We start from the raw sequence: 23,813 nt of genomic DNA on the forward strand, positions 1-23,813 counted from the left end.
GGTGTAACCTGTCTTTAGTGTTGCAGACACATCAGCCATGCATTAAGAACTGGGCCCTTACTTTAATTCAGTATTACTTTCTTTTTGTCCAATAATTTCACAAGCACTAATGCACACTTCAAATGCAGGAGATACTTTGATCCCCAAATTGTTCAGCACTTCATGCAGGAAAAACCGTAGGCCACAGTCATGAAACTCCTAGAGGATGGCTGCTGGCTTCCTGTGGCAGAGCTGGTTGTTGTTTTCCCCCCTCTCCCTTCTTTGCTCTAACCATTTTGTCTGTCTAGCTTGTCTTGTATTCAGTTTTCAAAGCAATTGCCATGAAGGGCTTCCTTTTTTTAGTGCCTAAAAGGGAACAATAGATTTTTAGAATAAGCATATATTATATTATATTATATATGGCCATCTGTATACCACAGATATCGAATTGATCATATCTATAATTTAATATAACATACTGAGAAGTTCAGGCTAAATAGAAATTTGTATTTTTTTATTACTATTTTTTAATGAAAAGGTCTTTAAATGTATCCTTAAGTGCACATGACATCTAAAATTATTCCAGTGCTGGATTCTTGAAAAAGTGGATGACCTTTTCTCTTGAAATTGGAGAGTGGTTTTTCCTTCACAGTTATATTATTCACAGAAGATGACATGTTAACCAAGATGTTAAAATGTATTGTTTCCCTTTGAAAGCTAAGCCCATTCCTCATTTTCATTAATGTTGGATCACTCATTTTCCTTTTTCTTTTTTTTCCTTTCTTTTCCTTTCCTTTTCTTTTGCAACTGTTTTTGCATGAAAATGCAAAGTAGCAATAAACAGATTTTTTGTAAGACTTGCTTTAAGACTCTTCTCTTTCAGATCCAGTTAAAGTTTTTAAGTTCAGTTATTTTAAATTCATATTCTTCAGTTCCGTAAACAAAAATAATGGAGAAATGTAATGAGGTGCAAAGCGATTTTCTAGCCCTCACTAATCAATAAAAGCCAATAAAATGGGGATGGTGTAATGTCCATAATTTAATTGTCTGCTGTTACCAGGTCACCACGAGACAGCAGCAGAAGCGGGGAGAAGCTGGAACTGGCCATGTCCAACCTCACTGCGGATGTCCTGGAGTTACTCCTGGAGTTTGTTTATACAGGTTCTTTGATAATAGATTCAGCCAATGCAAAAACCCTACTGGAAGCTGCCAGCAAGTTCCAGTTTCATACTTTCTGTAAAGTCTGCGTTTCATTTCTAGGTAAGAATCACTGCATCTAGTGAGGCTTTAAGATCTTGTGTTAATGTTTGTAAACCTTTGAACAATTCTTAAAAGACAAGGAAAAAACCCAAGATGAAACAGAGTAAAATAAAGTAAAGCATCATTAATTTGATTCGTGATTTGAGTTTCAAATGCTGACATAATGGCCAGTGGAAAATGGTCTAGAGAAGTGTAGCCTGTTGCTTGAGTGGCAACAGCTTTCGTATCTTGGATAACCTATTTTGTTGAATCTTGTTCCATACTTGCAATCTTGATGACATTTTGTTTCCCAGAGAATGATACCTGCATAGATACCAGGCTGTAACACACAGGTTGCTTATAACTGTGACAGCGTATTTGGGGTTCTACACCAGCCAGCTTGGTCAAACACCAAACACAGTTTGGAGGTGGGCTCCAATGGATGAAGAACTCCTGCAAATCTGCAAAAAAATTAAATTGCATTGCAATATCTGCAATTTTCTTGCATTTGTGAGAAAGTCCTTTACATGTCCAGTGTTCCAGGTTGAATGTTCATGGGGCTTGTTATTGCATACAGAGCTATGGCCTGATGTCATCACAAAGGTGGGTGGAAGGAAAGGTTGCTGTGCCCTGTGTGCACAGGGAGCATTTGTCTCAGTGAGGGTCTACAGAGCAACATCTTCATCAGTGCCTCGGTCCATCCTCTCGTGGCTATGAGAACTCCATTCTTCTTGCCAGGAGCACCGTATCATCCTGCTCCTTTCACTTTCCCTCTGCTTTCCAGCAAGGAGTATTTCAAAACAGTCCAAGATTTCCAGCTCAGCTAAGCTTTACTGGCCTGAACTGGAACCAGACAGACCAGGCAATGCAGAAGAGGAGCCAGAACTGGAGCTCAGCTGAAACACACTGGTTCAAATTCCTGTCTGTACCACAAGCCACTCCTTCACTGTGATAGCTGTAATATCAGTTTATGAGACAGTAATAATTTTAAAATTATTAACACAAATTTATTTAAAAAAAAAAAAATTGATCTTGATATTATATGAGTTACTTCCCAGGTATAAGTACCAGATAACCTTTTTTTGACATCTGATTTCTGCTTGGGCTTCCTCAACTCCCAGCTTGGTGAGGGAGACATCATTTCCTCTGAAGCCCAGATGAGCTGTTCTTCCTGGGAAGTTCTCATTTAAAATTGACATCTACTATTGCAGAACATGGAAGATGGGAGTTTGCAAAATGTTGCACTCAAAAAACAAGAACAACAAAAAACCCTCATATGAGTCCAGTTTACTGCTGTGTTAATTTTCAGTGCTAAGCCAGCCTGCTGGCAAGATGAGTGGTGTGACTAGGCTGGTACAATGCAGGCATCAGTAAAGAATCTCTGGCATTGTATTCTTTCCAACTTTTTATATGCCCCTTATTTCAAAGTCTGTTCTCAAATGGGTGGGTACTGGTGATGTGAAATTTATGCTTTGCAATCCTACCATGTGGACTGTGCAATGTGAATGAGGCTTTGGCTCTGGCATTGCTTGCTCCCAGCTTCCTTTCACCACCTTTTTACAGTGATTAGAACTTGCAGCCTTTCCAGAAACACAGGATGTGTTTAAGTTGTGCTATCACTGAAGATTCAGCCACAAAACCAAAATACACTTATTTCATTGTATCAGTGTGAGAGTTCTCTTTTCTGATAGTTAATATTTTAATTCAGTGAACCGTGTTATGATATGAAATAGTAGAGTTGGTTATAAGTTCAGTGATATATGGAGAGTCACTGGAACTTTGTATTCTCATTTGGAGAATTCACAGAGTGTAATTGCTTCTTTTTATTTATAACTGTGACTCGATTACGCTACAGAGACAGCAGAGCATTTGCCATCTGAAAAGTTTAGGGAAAAGCATTTTATCTTCTCTGTGGCTGTGTTTTTATTTTTCACCTCAGCTACCTCTGCTCTACTCAAAGCAAAAATATGGTAAAAATCAGGGTTTTTTTTTCCTGCAGGGTTTCTGGAGGATTCACCAGTATAAACAGTGAATCTTTGCCATCAGTGGCCACATCTAAATAGGGAGAGAAGGGAAGTTCAAAGTAAAAGCCCCAAATTATTAAGTCTGTTCAGCATAGCACAGCACAATCTCAGATGAAGTTCAGGTCATCCTTTTTCAGCCAGGAAGATCCAGGAGGGTCCTGTCTGGTTGATGTCCGAACAGCTTTTGTGTCCCTATCCTGGTCCTCTCAGCAGCCTTGGGCAGAGGCACCCCAAATTTTCTTGTACTTTCTGGTGAAAAGATGTAGCAAAATGTGTCAGGAAAGTAGTTTCATTTCAATGGGAGACTTCTTAACCAGCTTTCCTGGGATAATTATAGCCATGTCCTCTCTCTTCCCCACATGCTGTCTCCTCGGCTTTTGTCTAGACCATGAGAAATGACAACAGTTTTGTGCTGACTGATGCAACAATGGTGACAGGTTCATGCAGGCACCATATGATAACTGGGCAAATGTTTGCAAACTGGTCAGGATACCATAGGTATTTCCTCCACCCACATGGCTGAAGACTTGAGCCTTTTTTTCTTCTTTTTTTCCATATTTGTTTTACGCTATCATCGCAGTCATGGCTTGAATTGGGTTTCACACACCACCAGTGTCATGGTTTCAGCCCATGGTGCACGGACACCCATCATAGGAGGAAAATATTCTGAGCTTGTACTCAGCCTGCTGCTGATAAAGTAAAAGTATTCATCCTTAAGCCTAAAGAAGTTGGTGGAACCTGGTAGTTTCATGGAACAGAATAGGAAAGAGCAGGAGCTCTGAATTTTCTTAGTCTCCTGAGCAAAGAGCACAAAATCAATTTGGAAAGAGTATTAGAGGCAGCAGTGAGAAAAACTGAACAATGGACCAGTGATAAGACCTGCATGAGTAGGCACCTGAGGAAAGAAGAGGCCTTTATGGTCCTTATGAATTCAAGAGAAAGTATTATGGGCAATTCTTTTTTTCATCCAAGGTGGAGCATTTTGAGCCAGCTGGAGAACTGCACTGCCCAGCACTGGAGAAACTATAATATATAAACTTCATATAAACTATGTATAAACTTAAACTATACCTGGAGAGAAGAGAAAGGAAGAAGACTCTCACAGGGGAAGGGAAATCTTTTGGACAGTTCATTAGACAATTAATGTATCCAAAAGTCTTCAACCTATCTCCCATCTTCACATGCATTTTGACACTAGTAGGAATACCTGAGGAGTAAGTTTCTCATCAGAATGTACACAGAGTACCACAAGGAAGTAGACGTTTTGTGCTATTTTTGGTGACATCCAATTCATCATCTAGAAAGCATCTCTAAGTGAAAATACAGTGCATAATGCACACAGAGGGGATGTACAACCACCACTGAGCTTCCACCATACTGTTACCACAATCTCACTGAGTAATCCTTCCTGCATACCATTTATCTCTGGCTTTATCTCAAGTCTCCCCTCTCCCAGAAGTTCAGTTGGAGCAGTCTGCCTGGCTGATTGTCTCCTGATGATGCTACACAGGATCCTGCTCCAAAGTCACATCTAACACAGTGGAAAGTACCAGCTGCTGATCTGCATTATTGTAACACACATAGCCACAAATATGCTATCCAGCACTGTCTCAAACCAGTGAGAACCTACAAGATGACATCTGATATCCTTGAAGTCCACTCATGAGTCTGTTAAAAACTGTCCTTGAGCATTGGGAATAGCTTAGCAGTCAGCACTTGTGTTCTGAATGGAGACAAGGTGAAACTTCACAAAAATGTGTTGTTTACAAGCCCAGTGTCACTGTGGCAAAACAACAATTACTGTAAACATGCCAGTGTCCAAAGGAACTCAGCTCAGGAGCAGATGGAGCAGAATTGGTCCTTAGCTGTGTTTTTCATGCCAGCATTGAGAAGTACCCCTGGACTGCAGTCATTTGGGATGAGCTATGTTATATAGCAGAAGTCTATGTCTAAGTAGTTATGTAGGCTCCCTTTAGAGTCAGTGAGGAGTAACAGGCATTGATTGGTACGGCAGGGTTCTGCTCATCCTGAAGTCGTCATCCAAAATATTACCAGATTAATCCAGATTACCAGATTGCTACTTGGAATTGTTTGTTTGTGGGTGTGCAGGGATATTAATGTGAATGCAGAGTTGCACCACAGACAGCTGGAGCCAAGAGACATATGTCTTGCCCCCAAATTTTGAGTCAGAGATGAAAAATGGAGGAATGAGGTGGGTTCATAGGATAAAGATCTTCCATATCTCCTATAGCTGTTGTCCCAAGGTCTGTCTTGCTCACCTGCAATGAATCCCTCTAGTTCACATGCCAGTCCTCATCTTAACAGATGTTGCTGTGCCACCTTGCTCTGATGCTCATCACATAGAAGTGAAGTGCAGAGAAGTGTGTCACCAGCCTACTGCACATTTCCTAGTCCCACATCCCACATCTCCCTGGGACCCCTCTCCACAGGGCCTCACAATAATTCCTGAACCAGACAGGAACATCATTGGAATTTGCCATGGAGGGGTTTCTCAGGGAAGAGAAGGGAGTAAAGCTCCAAGGCCCAACATGGACCTGCTTGGACCAGTGTACCAGGCTGCATCAGTCTAGCAGTGTTGTTAGAGGTAGAGAAACCTGGCCAGACCTGAAGAAATCAGTTGTGAGCAGTGTTTTTTCTGCCCCACACCACAGGCTCAGCTGGAAAGGGTATGGGGATGTCTCCTGATAGAGGCAAACCCAGTCCTCTGAAGGGAAAGACTCTTGAAAGTTTTCACCATCATATGCTGCTTAATGAGTCAAAATTGATTATTCGCTTCATTATTAACCCTGTGAGGATAAGGTGGAACAGTGGCAGCTTAGACTTTGACTTGAGAGTTTGCCAAGAGATGATGAGAGTTTTGGGCTCTGTTAGATGATTATTTTATTCCCAGCTGTATGTACACCATGAAACTGTGCCAGCAGACAGAAGCAAGGAACCTGGAAGAGGTTTTTGGCCTTTTGGGGGTTTCTTGTGGTGTTTTTTTTTTTTTAGTTTTTGTTTTTGGGTTTTTTTTTTAAGAAAAAAATTTGGTAGTTTTGGGCTTCACAGCTATCAGTTTACAACCTCTCTGTGGGCAGTCTATGAGTGACAAAATCTACTGACAGCAAACAGTGTCTCTGCTGCAGTCAGCTTGAGGAAATGGGCTCCTTGGAGTCAGTACAATCAACTGATGCAAAATGAGATAACCTAGTTTTGCGACTGTTGAATCTGTAAAAGAAAATAAGAAGAGTTGGGAGAGGAAGAAAGCAAAACAAACCCACAGAACTCCTAATCTCATGTCAGGTTTGAAAAAAAAAAAGAACAGGGTGGTTCATAATCCCATTTTATTAAAAGCCACATATAGGTTGTGTTCAAGTTTTCAATCTGATGAAGGCACAAGCTGGGTGTAGGGAAGAATCCCTGAGCATTTCCAGCAGAAGCAATCTGATGAGGGTTTTGTTTGAAGAGATATGGGGCTATTGCAAATTCCTGTCCAGTGCTCTGTCGTAGTGCCAAATGTGATAGACTTCTCTGACAACACAGGAGCCTGCCACTGGTACTGATGCCTTTGTGATCTATTGCAGTCTCTCTCTCATTATTATTTTTTTTTAGTCCTATATGTTAAAAGAATATATTCTTCTTATTAGTAGTAGCTTGTTTAACAAAAGCTGCGAAGAATCTGAGAGTTCCTCTTATAAATGTCTAAAATTGGTGGGCTTTTCTTCAAAATAGCTGGAAAGGAAAAAAGTACAGCCAAATGTATGGTGCAGCACACTTCTAACACACAGCTACACACTGTGCTGCTGCTTCTGTTTGCTGGGAAGGAGATAATGCTGTCTCCTCTGTGCATGATTTTCTTTGAAACCCACTACACAACGTTTAACAGAAGGCGTTAGTATAATCTGTGTTTTGCATAAGGGATGTCATCACATTCAGCAGCAACAAAGTTCCTTTGAAAAAATAAGAGGGAGGAGGATTTTTTTCTTTATTTTTTCTTTTTTTTTTCTTGAAGTAGCTTAGTAGCTGAACAGGGCAAAAATTATCATAAAATGACTGCAGCATTCTCAGAAATGTCCTTAGTGCTGTTTGCATTTACTCGTAAGTGTCTGCACTGGCGTTTACATCCTTGCTGTTCCTTAAAGCAACATTGTAGGCGGTAGGAACAGCGGCAGTCTCTTGGCTGGGTTCCCATCCCTTGGGAAGCCCCAGATACTGTTATGTCAGTAGGTTTCCCCAGTGTTTTGTGGAGGCTTACACAAAAAGCAGACTCAGAAAGTGCATTTCTCTCTCCATCCCCAACTCACTTGTTAGGCAGACTTTGATTTTTTGTACTTCAAACCCCAATTCCAAATTAACCCAGGGTGCTGCTTCTAGTTAACTCCCTGAAATTAATTAGGGTTGGAGGTTTGTCTGTGACACTTACTTTTCTCATGATCTCAGAACAAATGTGAATCTTGCTTTTAATAATTCTCAATTGCCTTTTTTTGTTTGGTCTTTTCCCTTTTTAGAAAAACAGCTGACTGCTAGCAACTGCTTAGGAATATTAGCCATGGCTGAAGCCATGCAGTGCACTGAACTATACAACATGGCCAAAGCTTATGCCCTGCAAATTTTCCCAGAGGTGGCAAACCAAGAAGAGATCCTTAATATCTCAAAAGATGACTTCATTTCCTACATGTCCAATGACAGCCTGAACACCAAAGCAGAGGAGCTAGTGTATGAAACAGTGATAAAGTGGATTAAGAAGGACGCCGCAATCAGAGCTCAGGTAAAAATAATCTCAGCAGCCTCACTCTGCTCCCTTCCCATGAATGCCTCTTTTAGAATAGAAACCATCTCCATGCAATTTTAAACATACGGGTGTGTGGGAGATGCGATGGGCAGTTCAGATTAAAAAAAGACAAAGGGAATGCAGGCTATGCACAAAATGTATGTAATTTCAAAGTCTGATCCCTGTATCTGATCATTTAGAATGAAAATCTCATTTGTGACATGCACGGTACAAAGCTGGGGTCTCCAGTTGTTGACTGCAGGCTCCGTCAGAGATAAATTGGGAAGAATTACAGTTGTGTGAGATGCTGCTTTAAGGGGATGCATTTTAGTAACAGCAGGAAATAAAAAATCTGTCAGAAAATGTGTATTTCTTTTGATGCCACATACTGAATGATATAACTCCAGTTCATAAAATAAAGATTCTGTATCTTTATTGGCTGCTTAGATAATGCCTTGGGTTTTATATATTTATTCGAGTTAGCCTTTCCTCAACCATATGAGCCATGCAGTCCACTCTTGCCTAAAGAAACTGAGTCTGTAACTTTGCCTGGCACTGTCTCCAGATAAGCTGGAAGCAATGACTGTTTGGAGGCTGCTGATTGTCCTTGGGACCAGAAGTCATCCCTGGTGATACCTAAAGACCTGCTACTTGCCTTGAGTCAACTCTGTGGTCTGAACCCTAAATCTCTCCATTTGGAGGCCAGTTCTCTGCACAGACCCCATAAGGGGAAAGTTGTTTTCCTCTGTCCCCTCCTTTGGAGGCCAGTTGTTTCTGTTGACCACCAGTCACAGTTTGGGCTGTTTTAAGGTGGACAGTTGCTTATGGACCAGACTGGATCTCAGGGAGACACTTGGCGACGTTGCTGATGCCATCCCACATCATGACAGTCCGTACCTTCTTGACTGAAATGTAAATTCAAGCACCTAAACATGCAGTGTGGTGTTAAATGCATCATTGGATATGATCCAGAGCAGCTGCACATCCACACCTTGCCTCCAAAGTGGGAGAAATAGGGATTCCTGCTCTCCCCAGGCTGCTGGATAAGGGCATTAAGGAGAGTGGGGTACTGCATGCCAGGCCAAGCCTTGCTGCCTGTGCTGCTCCACCAGTTGAGCCCCTGGTCCCTGCCAGAGCCTGCAGCCCCCAAGGCCTTGCTCCTGCCCTGTGTGCCCAGGAGATGTGGCTCAGCAGGACAAGCCTGGGGACCACCCCGCGCTCTGACCACCTCCTCCATGTGCCAGCAGTGCCACTTGGCATTGCCCAATGTTACTATTGCCTAAAACAGTCACACAGTATCATGGATTTACTGAAGTGCACCCCTTTTTGGCTCTCACTGGCCTTGAAAAACGCAGTTTTACTAAGTCTTTCCCTGAGTGCTTGAAATTTGATGTCTCTGTGCCACTCTGAACTTAGCACCACCTCGGGGACTATTCCCAGGGGCTGGAGTTCGGGACCCCTGTGCCAGGAGACTGCTTGCCTGGTGCCAGCAGAAGGTGTCACTCACCAGACAGTCTCAAAACTGTGATTTTAAATATTTCCTTCTGCATGCTGCTGAGGCAATGTTGGGAATTTTTTTTTTTAAGTGGTGGTCTTTCTTGCTGCCACCACCACCATCCCCACCTCTCTTCCTTCCGTGTTGCAGTTGAGGTGCTTTTCTGGGTTTTTTTATTCCCAAATTTCCTTCCCCTCTGTCCTGGTTCTGCAGTGCTTTTGTAGTTTATGATGGCAGTTTTATTTGCTTCTCCAAATTTCTCTGCGGTGCTTTGGTTTCATGCATTACTTTACAGGAGCTTTTAATTTTTAATTTGTGTTTATCCAGAGTTAAGGGTTTTGAGTAAGTTACTATTAAAGATAGCAAGAAGAAACTATTTTCCTGCCCAATTCTACCACTAAGCTAGTTTATTTAAATAGTAGCTCTCACTTTTCTTAGTACTCTGTGCACTGCTTGATCTATTATAAAGCTCTCAGTTAAATAGGTACTTATTTTTTAAAAGTAGGAGCTCACACTTGCAATGAAAAGTACCATCTTTACCATAATGAGTCTACATTTTCAGAGCCTGGGAACAAGTAGCTTCCATGGTGGATAGGAAGGAAGATAGACCTAAATAATCTTATTTCTAATGAAGATGATGATGAGTAAGAATTTGTGTATGGTGTGCAGCACGGCCCACCATGCCAAGAGCTGCCCAAGCTCCTGTGTGATGCTTTGGCTGCTCCGAGCTTTGGAGACCTGGGCAGCTGTGGCAACACTGAACACAGGATGAACCTTCCTGCAGGAGCTGTGCATGGATATTTTTATTTTATTCAGAGTTTGGAGATAGGTTCTGTGAGCTGCCTTTAGACTCTTTGGGGTGGAGGACACCGGGACTGTTGGGGTCTCTTGGGAGGGTTGATGGATGCCATGAATTGCAGCAGTCCCATCACTCCAGCTCTACTGCACTCCTCAGGTGACCGGGTCTGGTTTTATTTCTCTCTCCCAGAGGTAGTGCTGGCAGTTAAATCCTTCAGGGCATGAATTTCCAGAGCCCCCACTTTCTTCATGGTCTCCCCATCTCCCTTTACCTTGACAGTTCAGGCTCTACTGTCATGTTTTTATTTTCAATAGCTCCAATGGCAGGTGACTAAAATGCCTCTTTCATAGCTTCTTCCAAGTCCTGCATTGGTGATTCTCCCAAAGGTGGAGGTCTGGCACAAACAGGGAAAGGTCTGTGCTCTTCATCTCACCTGCATGTCCGTCTTCGCTGGCAAAGCCTGGCAGGGGCTCTCTCAGCAGAGACATCCCCAAAGAGGAGTTTCTCTCTGAATCAGCACCCTCTGCCCCCAGAGCAGCTGCAGCTCTCCAGAACTCCTTGTGCTGTGATGGCTTTGTGTCACTCTGCAGTGCCTGGGGACAGTAAATCTCACGCCTAGTGTTCCCCTACTGCAGCCTCATGCCGTGCTCTTACAGCAACTTACCCATCACTGCCTCCCCTCCTGCCCGATCCCCTGCTGAAAGCCTCTGGGAAGGAGATTTTCAACAGATCCTCCTGTTCCCCTGGAAGGGCGTTGTTTGCTGTCTACCTGCTTTTCTCTGCCTTTCTAAAAGCTTTTCTTCAGGTGTCTGACTGTTTCTGCTTTTGTTAATTCTTTCCCCACCAGGCTGGAGGGCAGTGACAGGGAAGGAAGCAGGATTTTCTTGGAAGGCAAGTTGAAAAGCTGCACTCTGGCTGATGTTTAATTGTGCACATAGTGCTCATATGAACAGTGCTCATAAAAGTGCTCTGTGGCATTACAAAAGACAGCACCTCAGCCTTGTTACAATGAGAGAACAGCCGTGCTTTAAGGGTTGCTGATCATCTGCATAAGACAAAGAGGCAGTTCAGAGAGTGACATGTTAAACCAGGATTTGGTAAATAATTGTATCCCCTTAGTGCATTGGAGCAGTGCCTCAGCTCATAGGGTAACGTTTATGAAGCTGCTTTAGTGCTGCTGGTAGTGCAGTTTAAAACTGGTCTGACCAGAAGAAGCAGCCTGTGAGGTGAGGTCAGGACTAGTAGGTAATTTCCTGTGCCCCTGGACACAGAGCACCGGTTTTAGGAGTCCTTCTGATTGCTGTCACTGAGTGCAGAGCCTTCATCTGACTGACACATCTGGGAAGTATGAATCTACTCTTTTTTTCCTATTTATTTCTCTTCATGACTGATGGACGAGATTGTAGGGTTTATCCTAACAGTTATCCCCTTGATAAGCTTATTACAACTCCAGCAAACTCATGCAAAAAAATATATTGTATAATGGAGGCTTTGCTGTCTGAAACCAGCAGTCTGAGCTGCCCAAACAAGGAAAGATTTCTGCCAGGCCCCATGCAGTCTTCACCTGAGCACATCCCCCAGCTCTCTACATGGCCTTGGGCAGGTTGTTTCACCTTTTTGCCCCCATTTCTTACACTATAAGCTGGAGGGAAGGGATGCCTCCCATGAGGGCTGTTGGGAAGATCCAGTGGATAACGAGCCGTACTGTCCACAGATATAACTGCTAAAGCTGCTCAGAGCTGCAGTCATGCCAGTGTCCACATGGGATGGGAAGGACGGCAAGTTGCTGGATGTGTAGCAATTTGCTACCTGCCCAAAGCATAGACATACCAAAGCTCATTGGAAACGTGCCCACTTTCTCTTCCAAGTCCAAAACTGTATCTGTTTTCTCTGATATAAAAAAAAACCTACTACCATATTTATTAATGACAGAAAACCTGGGAAAACAAGAGTCCCTGTTGTATGAAGATTCCATCTCACCCTGAGGAGGGACAAGACATGAGGAGAGAGCAAGCATTTCAACAAGTTGCCCAGAGAAGTGCTAGAAGAGAGGCAGATACTGCAGTGATGAATGAAGGACAAAAGGTTCAGCTGAATGACAGCTGCCTTTTGTTGCACTCTGCAATGATATAATCATGTGCCCTTTTTCCAAACCTTTAAAATCGTGGTGTCCAGCAGCAATACCAAATGTCTCCACCATAAAGACATTAACAAGCTTTTTATGAACTTGTGTCCTCAGAGGCAGATTTATCTAAACAGCATCTTCATGGTGTCTGAGAACCAGAGATGCGTAGACAAATTTGAGGTAATTTAGAGAAGAGCAACACAAATGATTAAAAGACTGAAGGAACTGATGTGAGAAAAAAAAGATTAAAAGATGTGAATATGCATGACTTGGCCTAATGACAGCTAAAGAGGGATAAATGTCTACAAGTGTTTGAAGCCCCAAGGAGGGGAGTTGCCTGGAAGGATGCATGGGAATAACAGCAGTAAGGACCACTGGGATGAATTTGAGACTTGGCAAATTAGTCTAACAATCAGCAAATTAGTCTAACACTAAGCAAGCACAAAGCCCACCTGTAAGCCCTGTATCTGTCAGTGAGGGTAAGGAAAGTGATGGAGAGAAGGCAAAGAGGATTTATGTCATAAAAGCTACAAATGCCCATGAGCTATATTTTGGCAGTGACAGAGAGTGGCAGTTCAAAGGCAAGATGCTACAGAGGAGAAAGGGTTGGTGACTGTGAGAGAGCAGATGGAAGATCCCTTATTTCTCAGGCACATTTTAAAGAGCCTCCATGCAGAAGAGCAGTTTGCTTCAGGAAAATGGAGAATCTGACAGGTAACAATGACAATTCCAACTCTGCTCTGTGATGACAAGGAGGTAATGATAGAAGCTGATACCCAATACCAGCATGTACAAATTACTTAGTTCATCATAATAAGAAATTAATTGATCAATCAATATACTCAAGGGCATTAAGTTTCAGAAAAGAATGTTGGAATAAATATGAAAAAGGATGCTTCCAAGGGAGCCTAAGTGAATTAGGCTCTATAACACTCTCTAACAGTTCAATTAGGCTTCTTTGAAAAGCCCACACTACCCTGGTGCTTGGAAATCCATTTGTGGGAAGAGCAGACAAATGCAGAAAGATGCCATAATGAAAGTACAAGAAGCTTCAATTTCTCTGAAAGTGAAAAACGCAAGGGATGAGCGGTAACCCCTGTGATTTCCCAGGGATGGGCTGCTCAAAGAGCTCCAATTTGAATGAAGCTTTTGCAGACACTCAGCTCCTATACGGGCTTACAGAGGGAGAAGAAAAGGCAGCAGCAGGAATGGAATCAGTGCAGGAACATGCCCTTAGGAAGAAACTGCATTAAATAAAAAAGAGGATGCAGGTGGCATTAGCAGTTCCTGAAATTCCCTCTCTACTAAACTTTTACATTTTTTTAAAGGGATACCCTTGACAGAAAATCTACAGAATTATTTCTCTGAAGTTTTAATTGGTTTGAGGAGCTCCCTTGTCTCTCAGTCTGCTCAGTCTCTTCATTTGTGGCTTTTCCAACACATTTTTCGTTTTTTTACAAAATCTTTCTTTGCTGTTGCTGAAGCAACGGCCTTACAAAGACCCACATCCACAAGCAGCTCCTCACAAGTGCTCCCTTGCCTTGTGCTGCATGTGGCCCCACAATTCAGGATCAAACTCCAGAAACAAAATTATTTTATATTATAGTCAAGAAGCCTTTTGGAGAGTTACGGCACATGGATTCACATGCCTGTGTGTTGTAGGGGTGGAGGTATGAGTGGTTCTGTGAAGCACCTGAGAAGCTGCAGCTGTTTTGTTGTTGGCAGTGTGCTTTTGGGGTGCATCTGTTTGCTATGTTTGAATAGGTGAGTGCCCATAAGCAAAAGAAACACCACTTACCCCTGGTAGCATGTGGGGGAATTTTGAGGGGTTATTTCATAGCGGTTAGTCAGCAAGCCAGAGAATGCATGGTAGGAGTGGGGCTTTTTTTAATCCTTAGTATCAGGCAAATTCCAGGTATGATGGATCAATGATTTATCATCCTGTGCATTTAAAAGCCTTTCATCATATTCCTGCTGGAAATACCAACCCAAGAGCTGCTTTGCAAACAGCTCGGAGAGCAGGACAGCCGCTCACTGGTGACATTACAGTGTTTAGTCAGCTGTGCTGCCATAAAGATGTCACGTTGAAACCTGATTGCAGGAAGACAGAGGGGCTGCTCTTTCCTTCTTGCTGGGCATGAGATTTATGCATGTGGCATCCTGCCACTGAGCCACCAGCTGAACACAGTGCCTGCAAACCAGATTTTCTGCCACATGTTTATCTCATGATATTAGGAGGCTGTCGGCTGACATGCTAGCAAGCCTTTGGGTTTAATCTGAAGGCAGCATTACAATTCCAAGAAGTCAATGTGGGTGATTAGTAAGTACTCCAAGTGCAGCAGAAAGCTTAGTTGGGCTTGGATATGACCTTGGGTGTAGGAATGTACAGGAGTTTACTGGAAACACAGTGTGTCTTTGTAATACCCAGGGGTTAGATATATCAAAGCAAGTCTCCTCATTACCAAGTAGCAGGGCAGCACTGGGAAAATCTAGCCAAAAAAAAGCTTATTTCTGAGAATGGCAAATCAGTGCACCAACAGCTTTGGCTTCCCCAAACCAGCCAGTTCCCTGTTGGGCTTGCATTTGGAGACTCAGAGCCAGCAATAATTTGAATATCAGGTTGGGTAATCTGTGGGGTAAGCCTGGTTTGGGCTGGAGATGGTGATCAGGAGGGACCACTCATGTCTCCTCTCCAGCATGCCAGTATGCATGGCCAGCACGCCACATCTCCAGTCATCAACATCAGCACAGGTCACTGGGCAGTTTGTTACCTGGCCACAGCCAGGTGTTTGTTAATTAGCATGTCCTGTTCTCATTTAAAGGAGTCTAATGCAGTGGGGAACTGGTTCTGCTTCACATCTGCCCCGATGGCTTCCTCCATCCAAGGAGGTCCTTGCTGTCACTGGGACAGTGCACACCATGAGGCAGGTCTGAACCCAGGGTTCCTATGAGACAACATAAATCTCCTTCAAGGCTCTCAGATGAATTAAATATATTCCTACTTCATAATGTTTTGAAAACTATTGTAATTGTGCATAAAGGGCTGAAACAGCAGTTTATTGGAGCAAAACCCTATCGTAATGTGGGTAATCTACCTTCTATATTTGTATTTCTAGCTGAAGCCTGTTTCTTTAGGCAGAAAGTACAAAGGGCCCTTTGTAGGGAGAACAGTAAACTAGAGACAGATGAATTATAAGGCATAAGGGAAACATTATTTTGACCTCTTTGGGCTTTACTTCAAAAATGTTAAAAATCTTGAGAGCTTTCCAGTGGAGCATTTAAGGAGCAGGAAATATGACTCTGTAGCAGTAGACATACTTCCTTCAAAACCTAACTGTATATTGTCGTGGCCCAAGTCCTTGCAGGAGTACAATGAGAGTCCTTTTGGAGAATACTTGTGAGGATTTTACTGGATTAGAGATTTGAGAATAAAAAGATTATTTTTAATGTGATAGTGAAGTGGGATTTGTAACTTGGACTGTGAAGATGCCAGAACAAAGCCCACTTGCAAGCAAGCATTCATAATACTGATGTAATCAGTAGGAGAAGAAATGTCATAAAAAAGTTTAGCAAAGTAAATGTTCTCACTCAAACTACCAGTCAGGAATAAAGAAAGCATTAGAGGCTTTTGTACTCTCATTTGCTAAAGCACTGGCCTGCCTAATGAGATGGGAGTAACTTTTGTGTGAACAGATTATTAGGGAAAGGCCTGAGAGGGTCAATTCAAGGTACAGTTGGTCATGTTGATCACATATTCCTCTGAGTCAACACTGACCCAATGGTAACACTTAGGCTTCCTCACAGCATGATCACAGCACAGCACCGAGGACAAATGGACACAAAAATTCCCACCAGAGGGTAGAATTAATCACCCTCCAATTTGGATTGACATGTAGCTGTAGACTTCTTAGTGTGCCATGATCTGAGACATGGTCTGAGGAACACACTCCATTTCTCAGGAGCTGATGGCTCACAGCTGTGGCCCAGAAGGGGACATTGATATTCGCTGCTTCCCCTGGTGCTCAATGCATCCTCTCAGCTACCTTGCTCTGGGGACTGTTAAGTGTGTTGACTAAATCTCTCTTAATTATGACATAAGTTTACACACGTCTGGCTGACAAGTAAATATTTGGCTTGTATGAGCCCATTTAGGTGTCTGAATCTAGAGCTGAATCTCTCCCCAGAAATGTTTAGGTAATTAGAGAAAGATAAGATCTCTTAAGATTTTTCACTCCCTGTTTTATATGAAACACACTTGTGACTGCAGGCTGGTGGAAGATCCTACTTTCTGTTCAGCCACTGAAATCAGTGAAAAATCACTGAAATATGTGCCTTGAAGCAGGGCAGATAGCATCTCTCAGAAATCTCTGCTCTACAGTCCCCAGTGACTGCCCAAAAAGACTTTGCTCATGTGGCAGCAGTGCCCTGGCCTCCTGCAGAATCACCCTGGTGAATCACAGGGTATCTGGCAGCAATACCATGCAGAAAGGAGTTTATGGATGAGGTCTTCTGCTGGTGCAAAATCTGAGCAGCTCCCTTCATCCAACAGGAGCTATGCTGCGGTTTGCATCACCTGAAAAAACAGTCCTGATGGTGTTCAGAAACTTCCTAGCATTTTAAACAACAAATATTTTGATTTTTGCATAATGGTGTCCATTCTCAAGGAGCTGAGACATGGTCTCCCATGTTTATGAGCTGGTAATTCCTAATTTTAAGCCCAGAAGGGGTATTAATATTCTCTCCTTCACTCTGGCATGTGATGCAGGCTGTAGAGTAGTCATAAGTGATTCCCAACAAAGACCTGAGAAATATTTCTACTTGTCCAGCCAGCGCCTGCAGCCAAGCAGGGAGAAGAAAACATCCCCAGGGTTACAGGCACAAAGCACAGCTCCAGGCACCCGAGGTGGATGAGTTTGGCAATGTGCCCTGTGCATGTATTCTGCTGCTTTAGTGATAACTGGTAACATCAGTGGGTGCCGGACATGTTTCATAGCTGTGTAAGGCACAACGGAAAGACAAGAGAGAATGGAGAGCAAATAACAGATGGTAAGGAGGTTGAAATGCTTTGTGGTGCTTATTGCAGTCTTAAATGAAAAGGATAATAGTAACAGGATATTTAGTACAATCATAGCTAACAGAGCTGGGAAGTCTTCATAAGGGAGAATCCAAAAGAAAAAGGCTGCTGATTGCCTAAATCACTTGAATATTCTTGAATCAGTGAGGCTAAATGAAATTCACCCTTGACTATAGTGCTTAAAAGAGCTGGTGAGAAAAGAGGTTGCTTTATAAAAGCTTCTCCTGTCTTGTGGAGATGCTGCCATGGTTCATACTCCTCAAATCGCTTGGTGAAAAACACTGCAATTCTATGTACCCTTAATGCTCTCAGCACCAAGCCCGAGTCGTGACTGTGTGTGGTCGTGCACACACACACACACACACACACAGAGACAGCTTTCTGTAGCTGTTTGAGCGAAGGGAAGAATAAGAGTGAAAAGTGACATCAGTTTTGATATGTGACATCAACTTTCAAGCTGATGAAAGGGAGCAACATGTTCTAATTATTATTCCCCTTCAAAATAAGCCACGAGCTCAGACAAAAGAGCAGAGAAAGGAGGGGGGTAATCCAGGAGAGAAAGAGAATCACATTTTCTCACTTATCTAATTAAAGCAAGGTGGGTGAGCGAGAGGGAGAGCTCACTGTGCTCAGGGAGCAGTGCTGCCCCATTTATTCAGGGAAAGGTGGGGGAAATGGAGGCGGTAACTCCACCGGGCCCGTGGGAATTGTCCCATTCCTGACAGAAAGGAGCCGTTCTGCCAGTCCTAATTCACAGGCAGCTTTGGGACATGGAACCCCATGTCCCCATGTAGTGGCACACCTGTTTGTGCTGGTGTTTGGCACTGCTTTGTGTGGTGGCTGCTTCCAGTCCAAACCAGCCTTGGGAGTGTCAGGGGCAGCTCTGGCTTGTCCTACCACACCAAGGGAAGGTGCTGGCTCCTCTGTACACTCCATATATTTTCCAACTTTATTTAAACTGCCCTTCAGAGACTTGTACTGCTTCCTGAGCAGCCTGTAGTGGGAATTAACCTGCCCTGTGGGATTGTCTCGCTCATCCCCAGTGTACCCTCTCTCCGCGTTATTCCCCTGTCCCAGTGCCACGTTTCGTCTTGGCTCCCTTGTAAGGTTAAACGCCTCCAACCTTCTTAAAAAAAGCACTTCCTGAAGTCAGAGCTTTGCCACCCACTGCCATATGTCCACTGCTTCCTCTCTTATAAGGTAATGACATTAAGATATCTGCAGCCAAGTGCCTGACGTTTGTGGCTCCAGGGAAGGAGCAGCCGTTGTGCCTCCTAGAAAGCACCTCAAAAATGGATTTCAGCAAGGGAGGAGTGTCTTTTTTTATGTTTTGAGGTTAATGAAGTGATCTGAAGCCCTACTCGGCCCTGTGCCACGCTAGAGGTAATACTTACTGCTCACAGGGGTGATTTTTCCCAGAAGAGAAGCACTGTCACTTTTTGCATCCCTTTTCCATCACCAAAAAAACTTTTTTATCCCCAAACAATTGCAGGGTGGCCAGGCTTCAGTTCTTCAGGCTGTACCTAGAATTGCCAGCTCCAGTGCTGAGGAGGGCTGATAAGCAGGGGACTGGGAGTCAACCTGAGACCCTTCAGCTCCTTGGGGCTACAGATTTGCAGGCATGTGTGGGGCTCAGCTCCCCACAGGTTTTTGCATTTTTGCTTTGACAGAGCTTGCAGCAGGCTGATGTGGCTCTCCGGTAGGAGAGCAGTGTGAATTTGGAGGGAACATCCTCTGTTTTCCTTCTAAATTAAGCCTGCTTCTTTGGTTTGGGTGGGGAACGGGGAAGCCCTGGAAGTGCTCACAGGTGCTGCATCCTCCACCTGCTTGGCTAGCCCATTACCCAGTTCAGGCCATATCCTGCACTCCCATCTCACTATGCCCCTGCTCCATTTCCATCCCTGCTCCTGTTCCTGCTGTGACTTGGCTCTCACGCACTGCAGGGACAGGCACACTGCTGAAAAAGAAAATAAGAGCCAAGTAGCTTCTGGAAGACCAGAGGCATCTGCAGGCCAGCAGATGCTGCTGGCGCCCAGTGTTTCTTGGGACCAGCACGGACCTCAGGAATATTTATTTGCATCCTGGCCTCAATCCCAGTTGGGATCTTTGGATGCTGCCGTTGTATGAATATTTATTGCAACAGATGATTATCTTTTCTTGCTGCTCACCCTTAGTTTGCATCCTGTTTGTGTGCCTTGCCTCTGGAGTTCTGTGTTTTCCCATTGCTCTGCTTTTCACTGTATTCTCGTGCACTGTTGTGATATCCCCAACCACATATAAAAAGAATAATCTGGGGATGGACTCCTGCTTTTTCGATTGCAGTTTTCTATCTTGGGGTTTTGTTCTCCTTTAAGCTCTGTTTGGTGACAGACAGCTTCATTTGCTCAGGTGTCCTTTACCCTCTGTGGTTTAATGTATTTGTTTTAGAAGATGAAACTTAGTCAGTATTTCTATAGCTCCCTCTGGAGTCAGACTTCCCTAAAAGCTAGAGCTGCATGATTTCTTCACCAACAAATAAACTCTACTAATTGAAAGATATTTAGCAATTGGTTGACATCATTCAGGCTCTACCACAGCTGTTGAAATCTACCCTATTTACTGACTTTTGTTTCACATTTATAGTGCCAGAAAAGACTTGTTTGGGGGTTTTACTACAGTACAACAACCACACTCACATTTCAAAGTTTATTCAGATAACTCAAATGCTTACTCCATATCTCCACTGCACAAGGTGTTACATTCAACCTGACTTCAGAATGAGTTTTTATTTCCAAAAATTCCTCCATACAGTGCTGTATAACAGGAGTTGCCACCTTTTAAAGATTCTTTTCAGTCTCTGGCACCAAACCCAGCCTGGGCTAGGGAGCTCCGAGAGTTGCATTGTCTCTGTCCCACCCATTCACTAGGTAGGGCTTTTATGCAGCATCCATGACAAGTCTCTTTCCAGGCTGGATGACAGGGGATGGTTTACAGGGAAGGAGGTGGAGATGCCAAGTGGCTGAACTCTGACTTGAAGGCTGCATGTGTTACTATTTCTCCCCCCTCACAGTATGCTGCGGAGCTGCTGGCAGTGGTGCGGCTCCCCTTCATCCATCCCAGCTATCTGCTGAATGTTGTTGACAATGAGGAGTTGATAAAGTCTTCGGAGGCTTGCCGGGATCTGGTGAACGAAGCCAAACGTTATCACATGCTGCCACACGCCCGCCAGGAGATGCAGACACCGAGGACCCGGCCCAGGCTCTCTGCAGGTAAAGCAAAAAGTCCTTCAGCAACATCAGCCCCCTGGTTCCACATTTCCTGGACATGCCCTGGGATAGGGCACAGACCTTGGCTCCTTCTCTTGGCTCCTTCCCAGAACCTGGTGATATTTCAATTTTCTGTTGTTGCTTTCCTTAAGCATTTAGGAGCCTCTCCCCATGGGTGGACATGGGTGTTCTGATACATGCTCCTGAAATGGGATTTTAAAAGAGCCTAAATTTTAGGAATGGCTATCTTTGTCAGACTGTAACATTCCTCAGTGAGTCACTCACCCTCTTTGCCTCAGTTTCTCTAGCTGCAGAAATAGGTGAATAATTTAATTCTTTGCCACTGAGCCTCTTGTTGGGAGGATCTGTCTAATATTCATCAAACACCTTCACTTCCACAGCCCTTTGTAAATATAATATTTTTATATGGTGAGGCTGGTGTAAATGTAGTATTTTTATACTAATGAGTACCAGCTCAGGCTGTTTAATGCCTCCAGAACAAATGGATCACACATAACATATTCCGTTTTAAAAACCCAGCAGCTATGAAGAACTGAGTCTTTTTAAGAAGTTTCACACCCATTTTTTCTTTTTGGAAAAATGCGTGTAAAAACCCCAAGTGCCCACCTTGCCAGCCGAGCCCATACTGTGGTGATGTGAGAAATATCCTAAATATCCGCTGAACAGAGAGTGCAAATGCCATATAGGAAAACAGCATCCAAAAAGGAGTCTGATGAAGCAGGTGAATTGTTTTAACATGCTGCCTGTACTTCTGCCTCCCATAAGTACAACAGAAAGCCAGACAAAACTTTCTGTCACTGCCACTGATGCTAATGTGGCACGGAGATGGCATATCAAACCACGGCATTTGCAGCTTCAGGAGACTGCCTCATCAAGGCACCTTTCAGAAGGACGAAGTGTAGAGGACTTTCAATAACAATCTACCCTAAAAAGTCTTTCATTGAAGATGACTACTGGCGTGATGTTTGAAGGGATTTTTGAAAAGTGCTTATTTTATGTATATAAAATTGTAGATGTAATGTGATCCATTTCCAGAAGCTTGTTGATGAGGGAAAAGTGATTCTCTCAGGGTAAAGGAGGGTGATTATAGTTTTTTAGGTCAGAGTCTAATTATATAGAATCATGTTATTTTGCATATCAACAGCATTCATGGAGGCACAAAGGATCTCTAAACACCCTTTGTGGACTCGCTGCTGTGTGTCACATGCCCTCTCGAGGTCATTGATTATAATCAAGTTATGTCTTGCACAGGTGATTAGATTTTCTGCTATGGCGCAAAAATAATGATCTCTTCTTACTGAGAAATATTTATTTAAAACCGTACAGCACTTTATCTTAATAACTTTTAAGAGAGTAACCTTGCTTGAATGACACAAATTTATTTTTTGAAAATGCTAATGAGGAATGACGATAATCCATTACTCTGCAGACGCATTTCTCTCTGCTGCTGCTCCTAATCCCTCTCGCTGGCAGTCTCGCTCCTGCCCCGCACCTGTGCACACTTGTCTCTGGGCTGTCTCTGGGCTGGGAACTGTGACACATCACAGCAATGGCTCCAGCCAGGAGACAGCTCCTGAAATGGTGATTCCTTCCAGCTTGTGGGCTCCTGGTCCTGCTCCTGAGCCTACTTCTCCTGGCAACAACATTGCACAGGGGCTTCCAATTGCTGCAGAAGGGTTTTTAACACTTCAGCTAAATGCCAAGTCCAAACCATCCCCAGCACTTGACTGCTGGATGGAGCCAGGAAACATCCCAGGGTTATGCTGTGACCCATCTCTGTGGGAATGAGTCTGGAGAGGAGTCTGGAGTAACACAGAGGTCAGATATGACTCAGCTGGGAAGTGGGAATAAAATCTCAGAGATGTGGACTGCAAAAATTTTGCTGCATGAACAGAGAATTTGGCTTGCTGGACACCTTGCATGTTATGGGCTTGGGGGAGCTGTTCAAGCACAGATAAAGCTCAGTTAATAACTATTAAGGCAAGGGCCATCTCTGTCACGTTTTCTAGCACCTGGTAGAGCAAGACCATGATCCATGACGAGCACATGTTATCTAGGTCTACAAAATCTGCTTTCTCTGGGGAAAAAAAAATAAAATAAAATAAAATAAAATAAAATAAAATAAAATAAAATAAAATAAAATAAAAAAATATATATATATTTTTAATAGAGTGCATGCAGAAAGAGTAATGGGGTGAAGATCCGTAACCCTAGCTTCACTTTCTCCAGACATTAGCTTTTAATGTGAGAAGACTTTCTTTAGATTATGGTCCAAACATGCTTTTCCTGGATAATGACCAAGCTCCAAAGATATCACAATCCTTGACAAAATGCCCATTTTCTTCAATGGAAGAGAAATTTGCTACCTGCAAGTCTCACTCAAAGACTGTTGAAATGAATGGACATCTTTACATGGAACTGCCTTTTTATTTCTGTGCCCCCAAGTTTTGCCCAGATGGCATTCTCCCTCCCTAGTTCTCCCAAGAGTGTTCATAGTGTCATTCCTCACCCACTGCTCCCCCTACACACACATTCCTGTTTTTTCTCACCCTTCATGGTTTGATTGCAGACTCTAAAACAGATTTATATATGATACATTAAAATTTCCCTGACTGATGAGTATTTTTGGATGGGTTCCTGCCTGGTTGAGAGATGCCACTTTTTTACAATACTCTTTTTCTTGCTTGAATCCTAGGAGTAGCTGAGGTAATAGTCTTAGTTGGGGGTCGCCAGATGATTGGCATGAACCAACGTGCTTTAACAGCAGTCACTTGCTTAAATCCTCAAAACAACAAGTGGTACCCATTGGCCAGCCTGCCCTTCTATGATCGAGAGTTTTTCAGCGTGGTCAGCGCTGGAGACAACATCTATCTCTCAGGTAAGCAGCAGATTCCATAGAAACAGAACCACAGAAGGGTTTGGGTTGGAAAGGACCTTTAGAGGTCACCTAAGCCAAACTCCTCCCTGCCATGGGCAGGGACACCTTCCACGATCCCAGGTTGCTCTAAGCCCCGTCCAGCCTTGCCTTGGACACTTCCAGA

General features: G+C 43.4%; 1 protein-coding gene across 13 annotated transcripts in view; it reads left to right on the forward strand.

Annotated features, from left to right (window-relative positions):
- KLHL29 (kelch like family member 29) overlaps window positions 1-23,813 on the forward strand; it is a 393,114-nt gene that overhangs the window by 336,032 nt on the left and 33,269 nt on the right. For all 13 annotated transcript variants that reach the window (XM_069011679.1, XM_069011680.1, XM_069011681.1 and 10 more), the window contains 4 exons: window positions 1,040-1,239; window positions 7,751-8,010; window positions 20,556-20,754; window positions 23,468-23,650. In XM_069011679.1, the coding sequence (XP_068867780.1) occupies window positions 1,040-1,239; window positions 7,751-8,010; window positions 20,556-20,754; window positions 23,468-23,650 (842 nt within the window). The remainder of the gene's footprint in view (window positions 1-1,039; window positions 1,240-7,750; window positions 8,011-20,555; window positions 20,755-23,467; window positions 23,651-23,813) is intronic.

The sequence above is a fragment of the Aphelocoma coerulescens genome, chromosome 3 (assembly GCF_041296385.1).
Source record: "Aphelocoma coerulescens isolate FSJ_1873_10779 chromosome 3, UR_Acoe_1.0, whole genome shotgun sequence".
Lineage (NCBI taxonomy): Eukaryota > Metazoa > Chordata > Aves > Passeriformes > Corvidae > Aphelocoma > Aphelocoma coerulescens.